The following is an 18,747-nucleotide window of genomic DNA, read 5'->3' on the forward strand; positions in this document are numbered from 1 at the left end:
TTGGCAATTCTCTTATGCCTTCGATCCAAGAACTTCAAAGTTACTATGATAAACTACTCAATTATAACACTACCCTGAAGCCCTCTGGCAGCACAATCTGCATATCTTGAGATTTAATATATTTCCATCTCAACTTTTGCAATGCAGGAAATAAAGTCCTGGGACTGGATTTTAATGGAATTTGTGTTTTTCATACTTACCAAATCACTTGGGCAAGTATGAACATCACTTGTAAAGAATAGGACAAATCATGTGCAGCTGAAGCAGTTTTACTTCTTAAAAAAGATGGTATATTCCATCCCTCTATATCAGTTTGGGGTGTTTTTGTTGTTGTTGTTGTTCTTTTAAGTTCCTATTTCTTCTTAAAACAGTTGACTTTGTAAAGGAACATGAGGGGGATCTTTGGGTTTGTTTTTTTTTTTTTTAAACTAACTTGTAATAAGGCTGGTAGTTGAAATGTTTCGCATTACCTACTTCAACAGAAACAAACAAACAAACAAAACCATTAAGCCCTCCACCTAGGAGAAAATAAGCCCATGCAACAATTACAGGTAGGGCACTGCTTCACCAAGAAGCTGCTTCGCAGAAAACTATCCTGAAGTCCCATCTGGTCCCAAAACATCAGCTGCCCTTGCAGCAGTGAAGGCTACCCTTGATCAGACTAGCAAGAGTGTAACCAGAAGGGTTTAAGAATTTCAAAGAACTGACTAATCTCTTGTATTCAGAATTTGTGACAGTTTATCCACAATACAGTACTGAGGTCCAGGCTCTCCAGTGCAACTGCTACACTGAAGAGAGTGAAGGGATGTGATCAGGAAAACATACCACAGGACACACTTACATAAAAGGCTAAGGGGAGATCTTAACTGTAGTCTACAACTACCTAGCAAGTGGGAGAATATAGGCTCCCTCCTCTGATCTACAGAAAGCACATGAGTTGAGAAAAAACAAGCCCTGCCACAGGCACCAGTTCTTGAAGGGAGTCAGAACTCTTCTGCATGGCTTTAGGAACAAGCAATACTGGGATCTAATAACTTTGATAGAGCTTGCTATCCATGTTAAACCAGAATAACAGCAAACTTACAATCCAGCACCTAACAATTGTCGTTGTTGGACAGCATCTCAAGTATGGCACTGGATAGTTTGTCTTCAAAATCATTTCAGTACTAATTAAACAGCCACCCAGTAGCAGGAACAAATAAATTTGGTGCTGCAGCCCGTCATACTTCTCTAACACACCTACATCATACGGCTTTTAAGCAAAAGAAAAAAAAAAGATCTTTCTGATTACAGAAAGCTTTCAGGTATGACTCAGTCTGTTTTCCTTCCATCTGAACAATGAGAAAACTGATATTAGAGGTTAAGTGCCTTAATTTTGTGAATAACCTCTCCATTCTTAAGCCCATTACAGTAGTGCTCCATTAATAACCCACATTAAGTGTCCAAATCATTTGGAACTGCTTGCAGGCAACACGCTTCTGTCCTCATTCCTGTACAATTAAGAAAAATTACCTGGCAAAAGCTAGAGGTGTTAAAAAAAGACCAAGAGAAAAAAACCAAACACCACAGAAACCCCAACAAACCAACAAACCCTACCTTTTGCAGCGACCAAATTGCCCATGGAGCAGACTGCTGTTGAAAGGTGCACCCGAGCAGCAAAATGGACTGAGGAACTTAAAGACTCTTCCAAGGAAATAAACCAAACCTTTATTTAGAATAGAATAAACCAGGTTGGAAGAGACCTTCAAGATCACCGTGTCCAACCCATCAACCAATCCAACCCACCCAAATAGCTGACCCATGGCACCAAGTACCCCATCATGTCTCCTCCTGAACACCTCCAATGACGGCGACTCCACCACCTCCCTGGGCAGCCCATTCCAATGGGCAATCACTCTTTCTGTATAGAACTTCTTCCTAACATCCAACCTGAACCTCCCCTGGCGCAGCTTGAGACTGTGTCCTCTTGTTCTGGTACTGGCTGCCTGGGAGAAGAGACCATCATTAGCCTGTCTACAACCTCCCTTCAGGTAGCTGTAGAGAGTGATAAGGTCACCCCTGAGTCTCCTCCTCTCCAGGCTGAGCAATCCCAGCTCCCTCAGTCTTTCCTCATAGGGCTTGTGTTCCAAACCCCTCACCAACTTTGTGTTGCTCTTCTCTGGACTCGTTCCAGCAAGTCAACATCCTTCCTAACCTGAGGGGCCCAGAACTGGACACAGTACTCGAGATGTGGCCTAACCAGTGAAGTGTACAGGGGCAGAATGACCTCCCTGCTCCTGCAGGCCACACTGTTCTTGATGCAGGCCAGGATGCCATTGGCCCTCTTGGCTGCCTGGGCACACTGCAGGCTCATGTTCAGCCTGCCATCAACCAGTACCCCCAGGTCCCTCTCTGCCTGGCTGCTCTCCAGACACTCTGACCCCAGCCTGTAGCACTGTCCTAGCCTGCAGGAACTCCTGACTAGTTATTAGTTTGCAGGTTTTATTACGTTCAAAGGAACTGTCATGCTGGCAGAATAACAGTACATTTCATGCTCACGTGCCCTTCACTTTTGTCCCTAAAATTCTGTAGTTACACTTTACACTTCATGCACTCCAGATGTCAGTTGGTAGTGTCATTTGTGCTATTTTGAGAGAGACGGAGACTACAGGAAGGAAACAGGTCAAAAGGTTGTACTGGCACAATCCCATGTGCCAGTACACAAATCCTGCTGGTTTCCTAAGCTGGGTAAGAGTGAATGTTTTGCCTACAGAGGCAGAAATGCATCACCATTGGATGAGATAGCTCTTGGAGCCATGGGTATGCTCAGTGATGGTTGAATACAGGGTTCTCAGTAAAGACAGGCAAGGAAGAGGAGAAAGACAGGCTGTCCTTCATGTGAAGGAACAGCTCAAGTGTATGGAGCTCCTCCATGGACCAAGTGAGAGTCCCACTAAGTATGCAGGTCTGGATCAGAGAAGTCCGTAAAGGTGACAGAGTGTAGGAGTTTGTTACCAATCAGCTACTCCGGGTGAACAAAGGAATAACACTCCTCTAAGAAACACAGATCATAGACCCTGGCTGGATCTTGAAACTCCCTTTCTTGCTGGGAAAGTTGGCACAGTGGCAGGCAATCAAGTCAGGAGACTTCCAGAAGGAGTCAGACAACTTCCTAAAATAGATGTTAAATGACCAACCACGGTTAAGGTTTCCTCTGCTGCTCACAAACAAGGCAGTAGTTGGGGGTGAGATTTTCAGTAGAACCCTTGGCTTTATTGACCCTGAAACAACACCATTCTAAATGCTGAGGGAGGTGAGGTGGGCAAGTATCACAGACCTCAGAAGAGCAGAATTCAGTTTTGCAGAATTCTGGAACTCTTTAGAATTCAGAGGATTGATTGGAGAAATCCTGTAGAAAGCAGCCTAGAAAAACCTTAGCACAAAATCATGAGCAGGTATTTCAGAATACCACCTTGGCTAAACAGGCATCTCATGGCTGAGCTCCAGTGCAGAAGAGAGGGTATAGCGCACAGGAGAAACATTGCCCAAATGGGAGATGCAATGCAAAACTGAAATGTGAGAGAATGTGGATGTTTATAAAACAATCAACCTTGTAAGAATCAGGACTGTCAAGTTGTGGAACAGATTGCATAAAGGTGCTGTGGTTTTCTGTAGTAAACTGAACAAATGCCTCTGTAATTTGGTCTGAATTCCATGTTGACCCTGCTTTCAGCAGAGTCTAAGCTAGGAGATTTGGAGATCCTTTCAACCTTGAAGATTCCATGATTTTATGTTCTCTGCAAAATATTTGTTTGTTGGATTTCAGTTTAGGGAGAAGAGTTGAGGGATTAGAAGAAATCTGAAGCATAGGGAAAACTATAGAAACTACAGTTGCTAAAGAAACATGATTTAATATGGAGAAGCCAGAATGTGATCATAATTAAAAGAAGTATAGTATTGCATCATAATAGCTCAAGCATTATTTTCACTCATACAAAAAACTCCAGGGTTAACAGCTGCATATCTAAAACTTTCCTTCCCCTCCCCCCCCCCCCCCCCCCCCAATTCTTGATTTCATTAATCTATTCCAACTTAACTTCTGTAACCATAGCCCATCTTTCCTAGCCAACATGCACCAGCAGGTTGTACAGACATTAGGTGGTTACTTCAGGCCAGCACTATTCCAGCACTGAGCAGATGTAGAGGTAGGAATGAGACAAGGACAAATACTCTTTGAATCATATTTTCACTCAACCAATTGGAAAATCTCATCAGGGTATGATTAGATACGTGCCAGCACTTCAGCCTTCATCACCTTTAGACTTTAAAGGTTATTCACATGAATTTGCATTCACTGTCTCAAAGAGGAAGATCTTCTGATGTTCAGTTGTCAGATTATATTTCACACTGATTTTGAAGAGACTTCTGAGAACTACAAGCCTTCTTCAGAGTTAACATCATTACTACACTTCACGGCAAACACTTATGTATTCCCAAAATTTTCGTTTCTCCGGTGTGTTTAAATGCTGATTTAATGCTAAGGACTCCAAGAACAGAATGTAATAAAGTGAGAAACAAGGACTGACAAAAAACCCTGGAATGGGTTGTCCAGGGAGGTGGTCGAGGCCCCGTCCCTGGAGGTGTTTAAGACCAGGCTGGATGAGGCTCTGGCCAGCCTGATCTAGTGTGGGGTGTCCCTGCCCATGGCAGGGGGGTTGGCACTAGATGATCCTTGTGGTCCCTTCCAACCCTGAATGATACTATGATACTTTTCATGAGCTTGTTTTCACCCTGACATAACTACACACTTCTTGTTCTTGGTCAGTTTGGGGATTTTTTTTAGTTCCAAACAGAACCACCACAGGCTTATCTAGGAGGAAAAGAAAACAACACACACAAAAAAAACCAACCCAAAATACACACAAAAAAAAAACCAGGACACAAACTTCAGCAAAATTCACACTGCTGCATTCCACAGAGACAGTATCTGATGTTTACATTTAAGGCTGTATTTCACTTAACCATGTGGTACAGGACTGAATATAACCCTGTGAAGGGACTGCAAGCTGATTAGGTGATCTTCACTAAAACAGAAAACCTGTTGTTTAGGCCTTGCAATGTCTCACACCTGCTTCCTGACGGCTATAAAGTCTTGATGACTTGTGGAAAAGTTCTACCCACAAACAAATGATTTTAGTGATGCCTGACATGAAAATCAAGCCTTGATTTCATCTCCTTGCTCACTTTAAGGCATGTACAGACTAGAAACTCTTCCCAGGAGATCTTTTTTTTGTTTTTGTTGTTCAGGGTTGTTTTTTCTTTTTTTTTAAATTTAACAAGCATCTAGTTTCACCAAATCTATCTTTACCAAGTACCACCATAGGGAGTTTTCATATCTACCATAGGCACTAACAAGAAGATCAAGCCAAAAAGCTGCAGTAAAAGAAGTAGGGCAATTTTAAAAATGAAATTCTGAAGAAAGTTGTGTATTGACATGACCAAATTACCATCCAGTTGTTGCAACCACAAGCAATTTTCTTCATTCTCAAGCAGATTTCCACCTTTCCTGTCCAGCCCTGTCCTCCTCCAGCTTTTGGTTTTCAACAGTTGACTTGCTGGAGCGAAGCTGAATTGATTTCACAATGTTTGCTAAATGAACACAAAACTCAAAGTTTTTCTAAACAGGTCTTGGCACACAGATTTGATGTTTCAAGTTACTGAAACTACTCATAAAACCACTTCGCACTAAGCCTTTTAGATACTTAAGAACCATGAAAGAACAACCTTAGAAAAATATTTATTCTATAAAATGAAGTTAACATCAGCCAGGAATAATTCATTTTCAACTTTTAAAAAACTTCAGAAGCAATTAGCTACAAAGCTTTCCAGACCAATAAGAAAAGAAAAAATGAAACCAAACAAGCCAAAGAATCCTGCTAAAAATGCATAAAATCCTTTTGATTGCTCCTTATCATTTGCTGTCTTTTCATATGTTATCTATTAAAACTCACAACTCCAAAGGATCATCAGGCTGTTTCTTATACTTTCACATTCTTATCTGAGAAGCTTATATCCAGATGTGTGTTTTCATCTCACTCTGAAGAGCCAGCCTTTGCCTTAGGGCTTTATTTCTCAGTATCTACTTCCGCTTCTGGAAAACAAGTTTTCTTTGCTCAAAGATTTTACTTCCGTAGTTTGTTTCACCCTTCATTCTTGTCTCCAGCTTACCTCCCTACTGCATTTATTCAGGCATTTCAGAAATGCACAATTGCTTCCCTGTACTATTTCCTTACAATGGCTTCTTTTTTTAGCTCCCCAGCTATATTCTTACAACACCATCTCTAACCAGCTCTACCACTTCCAGGGGCTGAGCCAGTGAGCCTGTTCTCGTCACTCTACATCTATTCCAGAGGAGCTTGTGACCCAGAAATTCGCACCTCACTAAGTGATTCTGTAACCACTGCCACCCTCACCAAGCAAAAATGCTTCATCCAGCTTTTCCCCGAATCAGCATTTCAAAACAAGGACTTAATGACTCCCCAGTCTAAACAAAACCATCACACAGATGAAAGATAGGTTTGGGGAAAATGCATAAGTTAAGGTCCCACTAAAACCCAAACTAAACAAAACATGCTTTATGACTAACAGGAAGGCACATGGCATTTGAACTGCTTTCAGGATGCAGCTTTTTCTTGCTAAAATTTCAAAGTCCTATTTAAAGAATGCAACTCTTGTAAATAAAATCTCTTTGTATCATATCTGTATATCCTTCTCTGTATCTGTGGATGACCAGTACACCTATATGGAGTGATTAATTTTAATGGTCTTGATGTCATATGACAACATTTGTTATGTGCTTTATATACTACACATTATATTGTAAACCAGAAAGAACAGGCAATCAAACTTTGGCAAACAAGGATTCTGTGCTGTTTGCAATTCTCTCACTGTAAGGGGAACAAAAATTATTAGTGTCAAGCTAAATTAGATTCTTACATAGAGCTCTGGGAAGCAACTGAGAATTTCTTTGGTCATCAGTCTTTGATAAGAGAGCATGTCCCAAAGAACATGATCACAAAATACCAGGCAAATGTCTTCCATTTTAGGATGAATTTTCTGGACTCTCTATGAAAAACTTAAGTTATGAATTTGAATCTTTTCTGCTTTGGGGTAAGTTGTTCATCGAAAAAGCTTTTTCCAAAGCAAAGTTTTTTAGTTAGGTCAGTATTACATAATATACTAAGACATATCTACCGATAATGCTAAGAACACTTTTCCCCAAAGTACTTCTCCAACTTTAAAAGCTGCTAAAATACCTGCAAAAGTGCTCATTATTCACCAGTGCACACACAGAGAAAATATCAGTGAGAACAACACAGCAGGACAGTTTGGATGAACTGACTTAAAGCATCTACTATGACCTAAGAAAGTGTGTAAGGCTCACAACTCACTGCCTGTATCTTTTGGAACTGTCAAGGTTATTTATTAGGGTCCCCTAACTACACAGGCCAGTAATACCTTGCAATCTACTAATGCATTTATTTGGTACAAATTAGCTAATAGTCCTTAGGAAAAAGGCCAACTGAACAAACAAAGATTAATAAATAGTCCTCTAACTATTAGCATGCATAAGAATGCACCTATGCCTCAGCTTTCAGCATGTTATTTCCATAATAGCTAAATGCTTATCTTGGGAAACATTTCATGAGAATGTTCATTCACACACTCTTCCCCTCCATACCTTCCCCTAGCCAAGCAGCCACCCTTGACAGAATCCAGCTCTTGGGAAAAAAGTTTGAAGCCAAACATTAAAAACTATTTTATACTGGTGTGATTTGGAAGGTAAGAACATCAGCTTCACCAATGTGAAATCTGTCACCATTTCTGTTAGAAGGCCTGAGGCACCCCTATGATGGCTCAGGATTTCATAGAATGGAAGGGAGCTCAGAGATCATCTACTCCAACCTTCCCGCCATGGGCAGGGCCACTTCTCAACTACACCTGGTTGCACACGGCCTCATCCAACCTGGCCCTGAATCCCCCCATGAATGAGGCATCCACAACCTCCCTGGGCAATCTATTCCAGGATTGCACCATCCTCATACTGAACAACAACATCTTAGGATTCATTTCTTAACGTTAAGCTTTGTACAAAAGTGTCAAAGGGCTTTCAGCAAGAGGAGAAAGACAAGCAGATGAAATAGTAAAGATCAGTATAGCCAGCACTGTCCTCAGCACCTAACTTGCATTACACGTTCATGACTGATATCATGAAAACTAGTGAATTTAAAATTTTGCAAAGCCACCTTTCCTCTTTCAAAATGTGGGCAGATCCTCCCAAGCATGAGCATCAAAATGGAAGAAACACCCAATTCTATCACAAAAGCAATTCATCACCATCCTCCCCTACCTTCCACAGACATGTTCAGAGGCTGTTAAAATGGGTTACTGATCTCCAAATCATTAACCTTCAGAGCACTTTATCCCTCCACTTACATGAAGTCCTGGTTGAAATAGAACCACTAATGTAGACAGCTGCAACTATGGAGGTAGACAGAGAAAACATTCTGAAAAATTACTGGCAAGTGATTTGTCTTCTTTTGAGTAACTGCCTGCATGTGCAGACACAGCGTAATATAGTCTACCTGGACTTCAGCAAGGCCTTCCTTTGACACCATCCCCACAGCAAACTCCTGGCCAAGCTGTCAGCCCATGGCTTGGACAGGAGCACTCTGCACTGGGTTAAGAACTAGCTGGAGGGCCGAGCCCAGAGAGTGGTGGTGAACAGTGCCACATCCAGTCACTACTGGTGTCCCCCAGGGACTGGTGCTGGGCCCCATCTTGTTCAATATCTTTATTGATGATCTAGATGAGGGTGGTATTGAGTCCATCATCAGTAAATTTGCAGATGACACCAAGCTGAGGGCAAGAGTTGATCTGTTAGAGGGTAGGAGAGCTCTGCAGAGGGACCTTGCCAGGCTGGACAGATGGGCAGAGTCCAACGGCATGAGATTTAACACATCTAAGTGCTGGGTTCTACAAATTGGCCACAACATCCCCATGCAGTGCTATAGGCTAGGGTCAGAGTGGCTGGAGAGCGGCCAGGCAGAGAGGGACCTGAGGGTACTGGTTGATAGTAGGCTGAACATGAGACAGCAGTGTGCCCAGGTGGCCAAGAAGGCTAGTGGCATCCTGACCTGCATCAGGAATAGTGTGGCCAGGAGGAGCAGGGAGGTCATTCTGCCCCTCTACTTAGCACTGGTTAGGCCACACCTTGAGTCCTGTGTCCAGTTCTGGACCTCTCAGTTTAGGAAAGATGTTGAGTTGCTGGAATGTGTCCAGAGAAGGGCAACAAAGCTGGTGAAGGGTTTGGAACACAAGCCCTGTGAGGAGAGGCTGAGGGAGCTGGGGTTACTTAGCCTGGAGAAGAGAAGGCTCAGGGGAGACCTTATTGCTGTCTACAACTACCTGAAGGGAGGTCATAGCCAGAAGGGGGTTGGTCTCTTCTCCCAGGCAACCAGCACCAGAACAAGAGGACACAGTCTCAAGGTTCATCACGGGAGCTTTAGGCTGGATGTCAGGAAGAAGTTCTTCACAGAAACTGATTTGCCATTGGAATGGGCTGCCCAGAGAGGTGGTGGAGTCACCATCACTGGAGGTGTTTAAGAAGAGACTGGATGAGGCGCTTGGTGCCAATTTAGTTGATTAGATGGTGTTGGGTGATAGGTTGGACTCAATGATCTGGAAGGTCTTTTCCAACCTGGTTAATTCTATTCTATCCCCACACAGAATAAGAGGGTTAAAGTCTCCCCAGCTAGACACCTAAATACAACATCACTGCTAAGAGCCTTGCACTTCAAACTGGAATTGATCGCAGGTCCACACGGCAGCCAGTGAAGTATCCACAATAAGAATGCTATCTCCCCAAATCATCAGTGCTGCTTGGATTCTAAATATGTATAATAGGTGTTTGAGGGTTTTCATTAGCAACATGATACTGCTTCCACAGGGCTGATTCTTCACCACACAACTGAAGCAGGAAGGCAGCTGTACAGACCTCTCTGCAGGAAGCACAGAGGACTCTCCTAGTAACTCCTTTGGACTCAAAAATCCAAGAATCATTTCTGCAACAGTACTGCAAGCTTTCAGGAAAGCATAGGTAAAAGTGTGCTGGTGAGCAACACAAACTCTGAAATTCCTTCAGAATTTCAGATTGCTTGGCAAAGGTCAAGACAAGATCAGCTTTAAAACACTGAATGTTCATCCTCATTTAATCTGAACTGATGTTCATTGAAAATGCTCCCTTCACCAGTGACAGAAAGGGAAAGACTATAGCCATCAGTTAAAATGATTTCCACCTGAGGGACAAAATTAAGGTCTCAGAAAAAGAAGCAACTCGCAGATAGAAAGGTAAAAATCTAATTAAAAGCTCCAGAAATCTATCAATCACAGGATTAAAAACATATATTGCAGCCAAACAGATGGTGTAAAACCAAAATACGTGACAAATTTATTCTGACAGAGACAACTGACAGACCAGATTCAGTTGGGGGGGGGGGAATGCAAGCTGAAAATAACTGTCAAAGAGGTAAGAATCAGCTTAAACACTCTTCTACAGAGATGGCCCTCAACTCCTGTTCCACTCATGTAAATAGGTAGATAGATCTTTTGTGTATTTAGTACTGTTAGAAAAGATGGTCAGTTGCTTACAAAGTCATTTTTCAATGAGAAAGAAGTAGTTCTTGCCACTGATGAGAACCTCTCAAGATTTTAAATGATACATCTGACTGGACAACATTGAAAACAGGTTTGAAAACAGACAGCATTACAGATCTCTGGAGAAATCAAAAAGCGTATACAGACAGTCACCTGAAGAAATCTATGCCACACATTACTTCCAGTCATTCTCTGTGACCCTGCAATGTTATTTTCCTTCAAAAAGCTTCTCCATTTGAAGATCTCTTTAGCTTTTCTTCCCAAACTTATCTTGCCTCCTTCCTTCATCACCTGAAGATAGAAGCTTCTTTGTCTCAACTTGAAGAGGACAAAGACCACCACTTTGTCTTGCAGAAGCACAAAATAAGCCAACAGGAAAAGGGAAGCCATTTTAGGAGCTGTGGAACTGCAAGATAGAGGATGTAGATGTTGATTCCTACAGCCCCCATAACCAAGCCTCCAACAGAAAGCAGGCTCAACTTAAAACCAATACATGACCTGCTCTCACACTGGGAAAACATACTTGCTCAGTCACAATTTCTCCCCACTCACAGAAGATCTGCCACTGCTATAAAGGGTTTCAAGACTGAGCAACAGCAATTCTTTACCTGATCCAATATTTGTAGTTGCAGAAAGCAAGCAGGTAAATGACCCAAGAGGTACTACATTACTTATGAAGAACTTCCCATGAGGTCTTCCTGAGGTTAATGAAACATTCGAGATAATTCCATAGTTGTAGTATCACAAGACACAGTGAATCTTACATCAAGACTGAAGTCCAGCAGCAGACCTGCCCTCCATATAAGGCATTAGAGTTTTTTGAATTACCTTGGAAAGGAAGAATCATCCTTTAATCACAAGTCTGCTACTTTTGAGTACCTCATAAGGCTGGAGGCACTTCTAAAGACAAAAGAGGCTCCACAACTTGCAAGTTCAGTCATTCTGAACTGGAAAGGGCTAGTAACATTATTGCAGTGACAAGACCAATGGCTTCTATCCTTAGTCTTTGTTCAGGAATAATTAAATCTTCTAATCAAGGAAAAATTGATCCCACTAGACCATTGCCAGACAAAAAGCTGTTTTTTTCTAAAAGACCAGCTACAGCAGCCATGGGAAATAAAACACTGTGGGCTCCACAAGAACTGGAAGGAGAGTTCTAGAAAAATTACGCTTCAAGTCATTTGAGCACTGTAGATCACGACAGAGAACACATTCTGGTTTAAGGCTTCTGAACAGTCTCTCCAGTAAACAAGCTCAATTCTTAACATACAACAGCCGACACATACTCACTGAGCAGCCTTACTAGAGCCAAGTACTTTTCCTTTCCCATTCTTACAACTCTCCAAGCATCTTGTGAGATATCTGGGTGAAAACCATTCTCCTTCTGCTCTGTGGAAGCTGAGGAACATCCAAGACTACTGAAATGCAGACACCAAATTGTATCAGATGTTAATGTCCATGCAGGATGGATTATTTTTGTTTTAACCATAACTGCAAATGCTTGAACTAAAAAAAAAAAAACCACAAACCAACACGTTTTGGAGGCTATTGATAACAAATGACTTCATAGCACTCAACACAGAAGTGACAACGCAAGGATTTTTATACAGATTGTGTGAATAAAAGCCTACTAGGATTTACTCCAGTGATACAATCCAATAATACAGGTAAGCTGTACCAACTTTGATACATACTTCCCCAAACTCATAAACACACAAATTATAGAGGAAAAAAAGTTAATACTCATCATCTGCCTTTGAGGACTTCCTGAAAGACAACAGCTGTTCTTTACAGAGGCAGCTTTCCTTTCACTTAATTCTACAGGAAAAAAGTGAATAGTCTCAGAGCAACTAATTAAAAAATTCTGCAGCAAGTAGTCTGGTCCCTTTGATCTCAGAAATTTGCACAAATTTGTGCAAATAAACACAGACAACATAACAAAGGCCACAATTTACCTCTGTAGCTACCAAATTACAAGGGTTACCTTTGCTCTCCTTCCTGCTTCCATCACTTCAAAATGAGGTAACAGATTTAATAGTGCCAGGCTCTGACCCTATCCAAGTGCATGTCAATGTCCAGTCAAGCACAAGCATTCAAGTAAAAGGGAAGTATCCAGATTAAAACAAGCAACTCAGTCAAGTTTTCCCAGGACCAGTACCTCTGAGAGCAAGCTCTTTGAAGCTAAAGCCATGTATGTCTACGTATTGACACATGACCTAGGAAAAAACAAACAAACAAAAAGGTTCCATGCAAGATTTTGGAGACTATACTATATAAACAAATAACTGGTGATCCCTAGTGGGAAGAAAGCTCAACACACAGAATGTCAGTGTAAGAGCCAGCATAATTGTATGTGCATGTGTTTAACGTTGCGTTCTGCAGTAATATGGAAGCATTCAAGACAGAAGCTGAGATTTAATTTGGAGACAAAATCGAGGAAGTTAAAGACTTACTACAAGGCACTGCAATTTCAGCAGCTACATCCACCTAGGCCAAAAACACCATAATAATATATTTGTATAACTGAAACCCCAGACCACATGAAAACTCCAGAGTAAGCAGATGATTCAGCTTCTAAATTGGCCATACTCAATTTAGTTACTCAGACAAAACAGAGAACAGATTAGTCTTGCAAGCTTTATCAGTTAGCAAAATAAAGAATCCTTCAAAGTAAAAGACAAAACAACAATTAACACAGGAGAGCTATCAATTAAACAAGGTTCTAAGACACCAAGTATAAACTTATCAAGAATTCAGACATGGATAAATTCTCCAAAGAAACTTCCGTACATATATAATGCACTGCTGCTAACAGACAGGGAGATAACTAGGCACAAATGGAAAGAAAAACACAAAGGCTCATGCTTCACTTTCAAACAGAAAGCAGATACTGACCCGGAAGACTTCTGAGCAGTTTCTCCGTATCACTTGTTTCTTTCAGAGCTGAAGAATACAACTGTCAAGAAGGTGGCTTTGATCTGCTCACTGCATTTGCGCATCATCTCAAACTAAACTTGACTATCGGCATCGTTAAGTGTTATAAAAAGCCACACATATAATATTGTATATACGCAGAAAACATTTCCACTGAAGAAAATTACATAATAGTCACATAAAAGAACTGAGATGCTGCTATGCAAACTCTCTTTAGAGGAATTTGATGAGGCAATCCTAAGAAACTTCTCAGAAAGGTACAAGATTTTTGTGAAGCTACTTACATATTCTTAATTTCTAAACCTTAACTTCTGCCTCCTTTATTAGCACAAAACATCTTATCAGTTGCATAGCTTAAATCAAAGAATGACTGTGCCCACCCTCAAAAGTTAACTATTAAATTATTCCACTACACAAAAGGTCTATAAACTTCTGGTCTTGGATGGATGTTAAGTTACTTAAATGTGGAATAGATCAGTAAAGACTAATGACAAGCCACAAGGTCAGCTCTATCACCCTGGTCATATACAAGGTCCTCTGTGGAGCATCAGATCTTGCAATCTGGGGGCAAAGTCTTATACCTAATTTCATGCCCCTCTAGGGAAGCGGAAAGGGAAGCATATCACATTTCTCATGAAGAATCAGTCATCTAACATCTGATGATGTCAATTTCCTTCAGTATCAGGTGACAATCACAAGTTCATTTAACAGGACTTGTCAACAGGAGATTTTTGCCCCCCTAAACATTGACATTTTTTTCCCTTTATGCTGTATTTTCAGTTTTCCTGGGGTTTCATCTTAACACAAATTTAAATAATATTTAACTTGGCTCCACTAGCCCAAACAATCTGTAACATTTGTACAAACATAACTCTAAAAACTTAGCAGCAAAATATTTTAAGTGGTGCCATTAGATCTCTTCTTAATTAAACCAAAACATTTCCAACTTGAACAGGTATGTGGAATTACTAGCTCAAGAGAATTCAGAAAGAAGTCAAGACCTTTCCATAGTAGAAGAGTCTCCAAAGTCCCTTGGTGTGTGGCCATCAAGAAAAGTGTTACAATTATTTTCCCAACATATAAACATTTCTCTGACATGACAAGTACCTTTGCCATTTCAGATAAAACTACATGAGGAAGACGGCTGGGGCCCCATTCCTGGAAATATTCAAAGTGAGGCTCAACAGAATTCTGGGCAGCCTGCTCCAGTTGAGGATGCCCTTGCTTACTGCAGAGGGAGTTGGACTACATGACCTTCAGATGTGCCTTCCAACCCAGACCATGCTATGATTCTATGTTTTGTTTACTTGTGAAACAAGCTAGTTAAAGGCTACACATCACCCCAGTGCTGTGTCATAAATAGTTACAGGTTGCCATGGAGCAGAGAAAAATGAGATCCTCTGATATATCCAGTGGCTGACTTAGGTTTCACCTATGAGCAGAAGCTAGACTGAGAAATATAGTCTTTTTCTCCCAACTGCTTACATCAGAAAAATTCCAGTTAGTGCAACTAGTAGAAATCTTGACTGATAGAATCTTTAGAATACAGTGTAATGAAGCCAACAGTGAATGCTGTAAAACAGTGAAAGGCTCGTGATGCACTAACATAATGAAAAATGAAGACAGTATTTAAAAACATGGGAAAATGTGTTACTATGTGATCCTCTGTATGCTGTTTCCACAAGGTTTCAGCTACTGAATGCTCCAACAAAATACTATTAAAAAAAACCAAAAACAAAAACAAAACCCCACAACACAAAACTAACCAAAACATCCCTCACGCTACCGATAAATATGAAATGTAGCCGTATCTCTGAGGTTAAATATTCAAACTGAATACTGTGAAACAGCTACTACTATTCTTCATGCAGCCATTAATCTAAAATTTTAGTCTTTAGATAACACCAAAAGTATCAGGACTAAGAGTACAGTGATTACACACCTTTATTCTTTTTCATGTTTAACATATCAACAAAAGAAACTTCCTCTTTTGAATTAGCTTCTTCAAGAAGGCAAGGGACCTTGACATCTTTATTAAGTACATTCTCTCCAATGAAACCCAGCAACAAAATTAATTCAGTTCCCCTAAAACTCAGGCAATACCAAATTACCATTTTAAAATTCCTCTCAAGTGGCTAACTAACCTTGCATCTAGAATCATTTGAACTTGAAATTTAAAGTTTAGTTCTAGCTTTTTCCTCCAAAACTCATGCAAACACAGCTCACCAGTGAAGCACACAGAGTATGGGTGCTAGCTATTACACATGCTGACTGGCTTACCACTAAACTGCCAGATTGCTACCCATCAATTTCAGAGAGCACAGAGTTCTGTGTGCTTAAGTTAAGGTTCCTATAATAGTGACATCTGAAAGTCACTGTTCACAGAGCTGGGGCTAAAAGGGAGGCTGCTATGGGCACAAATCATAAAAAATGGCAGAACAGCGTAGTAAGAAATATGCATACAGCTATCATCTAAGAGCTATCAGCACTATAAAATGCATTCAGAAACAGTCAAAGATACTAAAAAACTTCATTCTAGAATAGAACTTTGTCTTCAAGAGGACTCAACGCACATAAGCTTTGTTCAGTAACTTCACCTAGCTTGCTTTCTTGGAGGAAAAATTGCCTGAGAGTTTGACGTTTCCCCAGCTTCATGACCCAGAAGGAAATAAAATAGAAGTCAGGCCATACAATCTACATTGTTTGCTTACAAGTTCAGAAACATTTTAAATTATCAGCTAATCCACATAAAGCAGAGCTAACTGCACTTTCCTGCAATCACCCACAGAGCACAGCACAGAGTCATGCTGCAGCTCTGTTTAACATTCCATTCTGGACATCTTCATATCTAGCACTGGGCATTCTCTGAAATGCGCCATATGCTATGCATTAACTAACATCAGAGATACCGCCCTCTGCACCAACCAGTGCCAGAACTGAATCAGAGAACTGAAGCTTCCTCCTTAAAAACTTACTAAGCAAGTTAAGAATCAAATAAATAAGTCCTGAGAACTTACAACATAGAAGATTTACTATGAACACATTCATTGCATTCTCCCATGCTGAGGCTGGAAGCACCTCACAACATTATACCACTGTCATAAACCCTGAAGGAGATTACAAATTAAATAGCCAGCTGCCCCACAGCAGTTTAAGACAGAAATTAGAGACAGCTTTAATGTGAATTCTTATCCATTTGAATTAGTTTATGGCAGTAGTCGATTTTTCCATGGTGATGAAGTCACCAAGCTGAGAAAATAAGGAGAAACTGCTACCAGGCTCTAGGTGAAAACATCCAGGTTTCTAGTTGTGTATTAAACTCTCCCACTGACGATTACTGCTAGGCGCACCCCAGGTACAACTCTGAACTCCATAACAATCAATTTACTACAAAACCCACGCAGGCGTTAATTGAAAGAAACCCTGCAATTGATGAGTTTCTTACAAATGCAAGAACAGCAGCAGGATAGATGTAACTTTGGGAAAGCTCCTCCTTTTCTTTCCCGAAAACCTAAATCTCTGCACGATTACTGAAGCTGCCAGTGGTGGGTACTCCGCACCCACGGGCAGGTGTTGAGAAACTCATCCCAAGTGCTTCCAACAAGTAGTGAGGAGCCCTTAACGGGTTTTACTTACAGTCTCTCTGCATTCCTGGGAATATCCCTCGGTACAGTTTTGAGTCCTAGTCCATGACAATCCACGTTGGAAGCAATACAAGTACATTTATGCGGGCATCCTCCAACAGGAATCCAATTCATGGAGCTCCAGAAGCTCAAGAGCATTCCAAGGCACAGAAACGCACTTCTTCCACCAGACAACATGGTTCCTTGATCGCTTCAGTGGGTATAAAAGTGTGTACAAGTAGCCGGCCCTTAAAGATGAAATGCCTCTAAGAAGCAAAGGAAAAGAAAACAAGAGGCTCTTAGTACAGCCCAAGGGAACCCACCGCTGCCATCACCGCCGGAGCGCCAGCCAACCTTCAAAGGCGCCTGCAAAGGTTACGTTAGGTGGAAGAAGGTGGGGAATTGCCTCTCGGGCTCAGGTTTCTTTCTGTTATCTGCGAATGGTACCAGAAGGCAGAGAGTTTAACAGAGCTTCAGCCAGATGCGTCCTCAGATGAAAGAAAAACGGGGAGCGGAGGTAAACACACACAAAACATCCATCAGAAGCGGCGGCAATCTCCAAAGCAGCCTCCTCCGCTCCGCATCGCCCCACCTGGGCCGGGCAGGTGACCGCGGAGGAGGTGACTGCGTGTGTGCCTGCCTGCCGGTGGGCACCCTACGGGAGAGAGGAGAAGGAGGTGCCTGCCGCTAGGCACCCCGCGAAGCAGGAAGAGGTGCCTGCCAGGGGGCACCCCACGGTGGAGAAGAAGGAGGTGCCTGCCAGCCGGGGGGCACACCGCGGAGCAGCAGGAGGTGCCTGCCTGCCGATTCAAAGCCGCCCCGCCGCCGGCTCCTCAGGCGCTGCCTCCCGCCGCTCAGCTGCTGCTGCTGCTACTGCCGCCGCGAGCCCGCACCCCCGCGCGAGCGGCCGGCGGAGCCGGGACCGGGAAGCGGCGAGGGGAGGCGAAGGCAGGCGAGCAGCGGGGCAGAGCGGTGGCTCTCCCGGGCGCTGCTGTGCTAGCCGCCGGCCGGCTGCTCTCCATGCACTGTGCATGGCAGCGGGGCGAACGCCCGCCGCGCCGTGCAACCCCTCCCCCCTCCCAAAATAGCTCCTGCCGCCCCCATTGGCTGCGGCTGCCCTGACGTCACCAAACTGCCCAACTTTTGGAGCTGAGGGAGGGCGAAAGTTTGGGGGTCGTAGCGGCCCCGCCGCAGGGAGTTACGGCCCCCACAGCCGGGGTACGCCCGCCCCCCGGCTCTGCTTCAGGTTTCGGGAGGAGGCAATGTGCAGGCTGTGCGGACCCCCCGGGCCGGCGCTGCGTGAGCGGCCTCGGTCTGGCAGTCCCGCCGCCTCCTGCCGCGTCCGCACACCCCGAGTACCCCCTGGCGGCGGGACAGCCCCGCTCACCGTCCCCGGCAGAGACCCCAGCGCGCCCCATGAGCGCTCCCCACCGGGGCGTTGATCCCAAACTCCGCACCGCATTGGTGCTATCCCGTGCTTCCAGGTGTGAGAACC

The 18,747-nt window shown here is 42.8% G+C and overlaps 1 protein-coding gene across 2 annotated transcripts in view; it reads right to left on the reverse strand.

Annotated features, from left to right (window-relative positions):
• SLIT3 (slit guidance ligand 3) overlaps nt 1-18,173 on the reverse strand; it is a 517,496-nt gene extending 499,323 nt beyond the window's left edge. The window contains exons 1-2 of one of the 2 annotated variants that reach the window (XM_068158541.1): nt 17,607-18,173; nt 17,266-17,516 (exon numbers count right to left, since the gene is read on the reverse strand). In XM_068158541.1, the coding sequence (XP_068014642.1) occupies nt 17,266-17,450 (185 nt within the window). In that variant the 5' untranslated portion in view covers nt 17,451-17,516; nt 17,607-18,173. Of the gene's footprint in view, nt 1-17,265 lie in introns of both variants that reach the window. The other variant, XM_068158532.1, reaches the window with a different exon arrangement.
• Nucleotides 18,174-18,747: the final 574 nt, after the last annotated feature.

Source organism: Melanerpes formicivorus, unplaced genomic scaffold, assembly GCF_026170545.1.
Source record: "Melanerpes formicivorus ecotype bairdi unplaced genomic scaffold, bMelFor1.0.p_v2 SCAF_2, whole genome shotgun sequence".
NCBI classification, from domain to species: Eukaryota; Metazoa; Chordata; class Aves; order Piciformes; family Picidae; genus Melanerpes; species Melanerpes formicivorus.